At 29.8% G+C, this 6,391-nt stretch overlaps 1 protein-coding gene across 3 annotated transcripts in view; it reads left to right on the top strand.

Annotated features, from left to right (window-relative positions):
• Positions 1–6,391, top strand: part of LOC106478266 (protein phosphatase Slingshot-like) — a 97,171-nt gene that overhangs the window by 30,137 nt on the left and 60,643 nt on the right. For 2 of the 3 annotated variants that reach the window (XM_013938799.2, XM_013938798.2), the window contains exon 2: positions 6,032–6,096. In XM_013938799.2, coding sequence (XP_013794253.1) covers positions 6,032–6,096 — 65 coding nt within the window. Of the gene's footprint in view, positions 1–2,570; positions 2,635–6,031; positions 6,097–6,391 lie in introns of all 3 variants that reach the window. The other variant, XM_022381839.1, reaches the window with a different exon arrangement.

The following is a 6,391-nucleotide window of genomic DNA, read 5'->3' as shown; positions in this document are numbered from 1 at the left end:
CAAACAAACTAAATAATTTAAAAGAACCCGCTCAACGAAAGAACAACATTACAGGAGTATTTTTGTCATGTTGATTGTGAGCATTAAGCACTATGTTAAGATTAGGTAGGTAAATATATGTTACACAGGTTAATACTCAAATACTATTCCGTAAACGTTTTGTGCTCCGCACTGTTTGTTCCTTATTTGACTGGTGAAGTTATACATTTGTATACATTAATTTTTATTGTGTGATGAAACAAAAATGTTCACATATTTTCTTTTCCGGTTCTTCTGTTTGAAAGGTCTATCTTCCGAAATTTTCTTGGATTTGTTTGTAATATTTCTTTTAAAAAATTTCTATCGTTCTGTTTTATTCAGTTTTATAGGCTACTGATTGGTAGTTTTGGCATCAATAAACACTTGGCTTTCACTTGGGTAACTTCATATAAGTAATTTACTTTGAACATTATAGTTAATTAGCTATATGCTCATTATTAGGAATATGTTTTAGTTCCGATCTGTGTTGTTAGCTTGTTTTGATCAGATGTTAAATAGAAAACATTTTGCCTCTTTTTATGCATGTTATGTTTTTGAAAGTAAAGAAAACGTTCAATCATGTCCTCCCATTTCAGTTTGACATCCTTAATCTGTAGTTTTTCCAACCTTAGTTTGATATTTTAAATTACATTATTTCGTATTTGCATATTTATGTTAGTATTGATTACTTAACCAGGACTGAGGCAGGTCTAGTGATTTTTATTCAAATAATTCATGTTCGGTTAATGATTAAATACTTTCACTGAGCCTAATGTTTAATTTATTGAGAGGACATACAAACTGATAAATGCTCAAAATTATAGCATTCAATGTTGCTTTCAATAACTGTTTGTGGTACTGTTTTATTTTAATGTAACTTTCAAAATACTAAAGATTTAAAGTATCAGTTTTGTTCTTGTATGGATACTGTATATTTTTACTGTTACCAGTCCTGTAGTAAAAGGCCGAAGCTTCGTATTTGCGTTTACAATTTTTAAACTGCTATGAACCATGATCATAATAATAATAATAACTAAATGCAGATAAAATATGTGTGAAGGAGTAAAAGTCGTTCCGTAACTATTTTATAAACAGTGTAGGTAGATCAGCTTAGCCTTACTTCTCTTTCAGAAATATCTAAGCTTAATCGTAACTTTACGTGTATTCCCTCAAAAGGATGATCACTAGTAGTGGTATAAACTAATTTTCGACGTAATAGAAAAGGAAAAAAAAAAAAATTCCGAGATATTTTGGTTAAATGAACATTTTTGTGACTTTATTTTCTAATACATAAATTATATTACGAGCAAAACGACAGAACATAATCATAGGAATCGTGTATATATATATATGTACATTATATGCGTTTTTATATGAGTATGATTGACATTTGGAAGTATTGTTACGACAGCGGAAGTCACGCGACGCTAGAAGCATGCGCGATGGAGTTTGTTTCTAGAAGGATCATGACTGTTCCTGGCAACTCTAGTATTTGAGTATATAAGCCCAGCAAATTGCAGATAGGGAGATGTAGAGACAGATAATTGAGTCAAGTGAGCGGTAGTGACCGTAAATAAAGTGCGTGAATTATAGCGTGTGTTTACGTTTAAAGTGACTGTGGAAATTAAGTGTATTATAAAGTTTGTAACGAGAGAGAATAAACTAGTTTTAATTAAGAAAGGACTTCTATCGTTGAAGTTTCTCGGAAAGAATTTTTACGGGAAATTATCAAACAAGCAGATACGCGACAGTATCAAATCGTATCTTCAGGTGCAAAGGAATTCGGGCATTTTGGGGATTCTATATATATTTTCACGTGTCATATTTTTAACCTCTGTAAGGCAAGCCTTACTTCGCTTAAAGTAATATAAAAATGAATAAGTGATTTAACCGGTTAAATGTTTAGTTGTAAAATGATATTTCTGGCCTGCTATTATAAGCATAACTGATATATTTTGGGTAGCTTAGCAAGGTGACGCTTATCGACATTTGGCACAATTAAATAGTTCATTCAAAGATGACAGTAATCCTTTAGCTCTTTGTTAAATGTGTTTCATCTTAGATAGGAGACAAGGAAGTTCACAGCTGTATTTCCAGTGGTGCACTGGACATTCCGGTTCTGTTAGTATAGGCAGTGTCTGCTCAGCTTCACGGTGTCAGTGACCCTGATAGTGTTGCCATGACAGCGCTGTCAACAATGCGGATAATACTCGTGCATCTGTATTATTAAATCTATACTATCAGTCACTGTTTTTGGGTAGTGCAGTTGCTGCTCGGGATTTTTGTAAAACCTTAAGGCTTTAGTTAAAATTATATTGAAAAAAGTTTTATGACTGTCAATTACTCTTCCAATCCTCATTTCTCTCTCTTGCAAGTAGTCATTACACGAGAAACATTGAAGTTAAACTATATATATATATAAATTAAATATACATACACACACACACACATATATATTTAATCTCACACACCATTTCTGTTCTTCCGTACACTAATTTACACTTGCTGACAAGAGAATTTATGGCTGAACTTTAAATATTTCTTTAATATAGTTCCCCGTATGAAAAGAGGAATGGTACTCACGGGGTTTATGGTTGCTTGCGTGTGTGGGAAGAAGTAAGTTATTCAGGGTAAACCACCTTCTTAAGAAAGTAATTTTTCACATAACTAAAGTTGCTGTATCACATAATTACATAATATATAGTGGAAACGCAAAAGTGAGTTATTTTTAACTTACAGATTACAGACTTTGTTTTTATTTCCACTTGATTGACATTAGCAGAAAATTAGATCTAATTTCTTACTTTCTATTTTCCTTTTCTTATTTCCTAAAGACCGTGATAGAAAACTCTTGTTACCTTTTAATTCAATCTTATGTATAAAATATTTAACACAAGGTTAACAAATGCAGTATTTGTGAGTCAGACATTTAACTGTCAATAGATAGTAAAAACTAAACTTTGATAAAAAAATGAAAGAGTAAAATTTTAATAACATTTTCGTATTTATCAATTTCATTTTTTTAATTTTATAGCTTTACTGAGATGCCCCGTTTCCTTGAAGTTTGTTACTTAATACACATAACTGACTGTTATATGTATTTTCATTTTAATTAGATGTTAATTTTCTGGAAAGTTTCGACAGTTTTTTCCTTTCAAATTTTTAATTGCTTATTAAATATTTAAGTGGTTAAAACCGAAATATATTGCTAGTTATAAAACATAACAATTCTAAGAACCCACGAGAGGAAGTAAATGTTAGACAGTTGTTCACTATTGGTAACTTCTTTGTTTAAGAACTAGCTGTCAGAAATTATAATATTTATAGTTTATTTTTCTAGGGTGATCTTTGATTTCATTACACATTTTGGTATTTCTGAACAATTGTATCAGAAATAAATAATACAATTCGCTAAATCACTGTTCACAAGTCACAAAATTACTTTTGCTTTTTTGTCTAGTTGCATATTTAAATTACTATCTTCCTTAACTTCATCCTCACTATTTTTTTTCTTTTCTGTTTTTTATAATTTTCACTTAATAGATTGTACTAGTGCTGAAGTTGCAATTGGTAGATTTGTTATCCACACTGCTATTTTTTTTTTCTCTTGCTACTGTCCAGGTTTTTGTTTTGGAAGAATTGGGGATAATAGCACACAGTATCATGTTTATCTGTTTAATTTACTGTTATGGTAGGTGGAAACCTTAACACTCCACTCAGAAATTTTAGATAATTGATGATCTCACAAAATTCTTTCATCATTGATACTTGCTGACTTCCATGAAACCTCTGTGTTCCATTATTTGTGTTCAGCTTGGTATTCAGCTAAATTGCAGCAAAAGGCAATAGATATATGTTAGGTGATATGTTCAGCTATTTTAATATCATGGCTATGGTTCGGTCTATTCATCTTCCTCCAAGTCTTAACCTAAGTAATTTGAGTCCAACTAGTAGGATTCTAGTAGGACAGAATGATTTTGTCAGTTAAGCATTGTTGTCCAACTGATGGCAAGAGTGGTTGCCACAAAATTACTTCTTAGTGTTATTATATTGTTTTGAAAATAGGAACCATTTACTTGCACCATATTATGGTGACTTGACCTTTGAAGGTTTACATAAACCTTACACATTTACTCTGGGAATTTCTTGCACGTTGTCTAATGCCTCCTTATTCAATTATGCCTGAATGAAAACATAAAAAATAGACTAAGTTGGATTTCTCTAAAATAAAGTAAATATCAGAAAATAATTGTTAAGTAGCCTATTGAATGACCACAAAAACTTTCCACTTTCACCCTGTTGTTTAATAAAACACTTCTATAACTTTTGGTACACAATGAACTGTTTTAACTGCAAAATGTTGGGAAATTATTTTCTGCAACCTGTAGGTTAATAATATTGTCTCTTTCAACCACAATAATTAGAAATTAACATTTAGTGGTACATAAAAAAATTAAAAATTATCCATAAAAGATCATAGAAAAATGAACAGTTTTCTGGAAAATACCTTCTGGTAATATTTCAGAACTTCAAATAGAAAAAACCTGCATCCCTAATTTTATTGTTGATTTTTTTGTCTTTCAGTTATATCTAGACAATGTAGTAACTTAAAAGATTGACTTATGAAATTACCAAAGAAAATTTTGAATAAAATAATTTCTTAGATACAAAAGAAATCCCTAAAGTGTAGAATATTTAAAAAATTGTTTACTGAATTGTAATTTCTTTATAAATAGACTAAATTTTAAAACTGTTAACTTTGTTCATGAACCTGCATAACTATCAATCACAATGAATATAATTAATCACCAAAACCAACTAGATAAACCTTCTATCATCAACAGTTTGATTAATCACATGCCATTATATATATTTGAGTAACTACTAATCATTCTGAATGAATATCATCCTTTAAAATTTAAAAAACATTCATATTTGTTTCATCTAGATGAAAATCTAATATTAATTTACATGTGTACCTGTTCAATTATATTCATATTTGTTGCACCTAGATGAAAATCTAATATCAGTTTATATATATGTACCTGTTCAATTGTATTCATATTTGTTGCATCTAGATGAAAATATAATATCAGTTTACATATGTACCTGTTCAATTATATTCATATTTGTTGCATCTAGATGAAAATATAATATCAGTTTACATATGTACCTATTCAATTATATGTCTGCTTCTTAACTATTTAGTTTTAACTCTGCTTTTTGCATTTTTGTCCATATATCAAAAATCTTATCTGCCAGTCTTGGTAAATCTTGTAACATCTGATACTTTAGTTTGTCTCAACATTCTCCTTTTTTGTGGTTTTTCTCATCTCATGATCTTACATCTTGTATATGGTACATGAAACCAGAAGACACTTCTTTATAACACATATGATATTTTTAATCTTAATTTCTTTTTTATTGGCACACAGTTATATTGTAAGAGTAATTTTACTTACTTATTGTTTTGTCTAAACAATCAGCACCGTATTGTAATGTAAGTTCAATCACACATGTTTTTTGTGTTGCCTAAATCAGTGGTTCCCAACTGCTTGTTCATGGACTGGTGCTGATCCACAGGGAGATTTCAACCAGTCCACAAGATGGTTGGGAAAAGAAATGGGAAAAAAAATATAACTAGAGTACATTGTTTTACAATGTAATTTAAAAGTATTCTTAAAAAGTTAATATTGACTGTAAAATTTTGGGATCATAACTAGCTGGTCCTCAGTTGGAAAAAAGTTGGAAACCACTAGCCTAAATTATGATGAACAAGGATTATCTGCCTTGTGAGTACATGCCATTAGCAAAAATATAATTCACTCTAATTTATTTTTTATTACACCTGAAGATTTGGTTTAGATTTTACATTTGTAACAGGTAATCTCTATTGTGTTTTGAAAGACACATTGTTTATGTGGATATCATTATGTTTAGGTCATATTGATCAGTTTTTAAACATTTGTCAAAGTAATGCTTTTTTAAGCATATGATATTATTTACAATGTAGGAAAATGATGAACCTGAACCTGAAAATGAAGAATTCATGGAGCATGGAAGCATTTTGGATAAAAAGTAAGTGTTAATGAAAAAAACATAAGTAGGATCACACCTTAATATATGGTAAAAAAAAGAAAAAGGTGACAAAACTAAAGCTTACTCTAAATACTGGTTATGAACTTATTACAATATGACAGAGTAAAGTTTTCCATATATAAATTAACAAGCTGAAATACCCATCAACTGATGGGGAATGTTTAATTTAATGAAAACAATGTAAGTTTAACAGCAATCATATACTTCAAAGTAATAACTTGAACATAAACTATATCTCATAATTTTAAAGTTCTAATAAATCTTCTTCATAAAC

The sequence above is a fragment of the Limulus polyphemus genome, unplaced genomic scaffold (assembly GCF_000517525.1).
Source record: "Limulus polyphemus unplaced genomic scaffold, Limulus_polyphemus-2.1.2 Scaffold194, whole genome shotgun sequence".
Taxonomy (NCBI): Eukaryota; Metazoa; Arthropoda; class Merostomata; order Xiphosura; family Limulidae; genus Limulus; species Limulus polyphemus.
The sequence above is the reverse complement of the archived record's forward strand: the minus strand, read 5'-3'. Positions and strand labels throughout refer to the sequence as shown.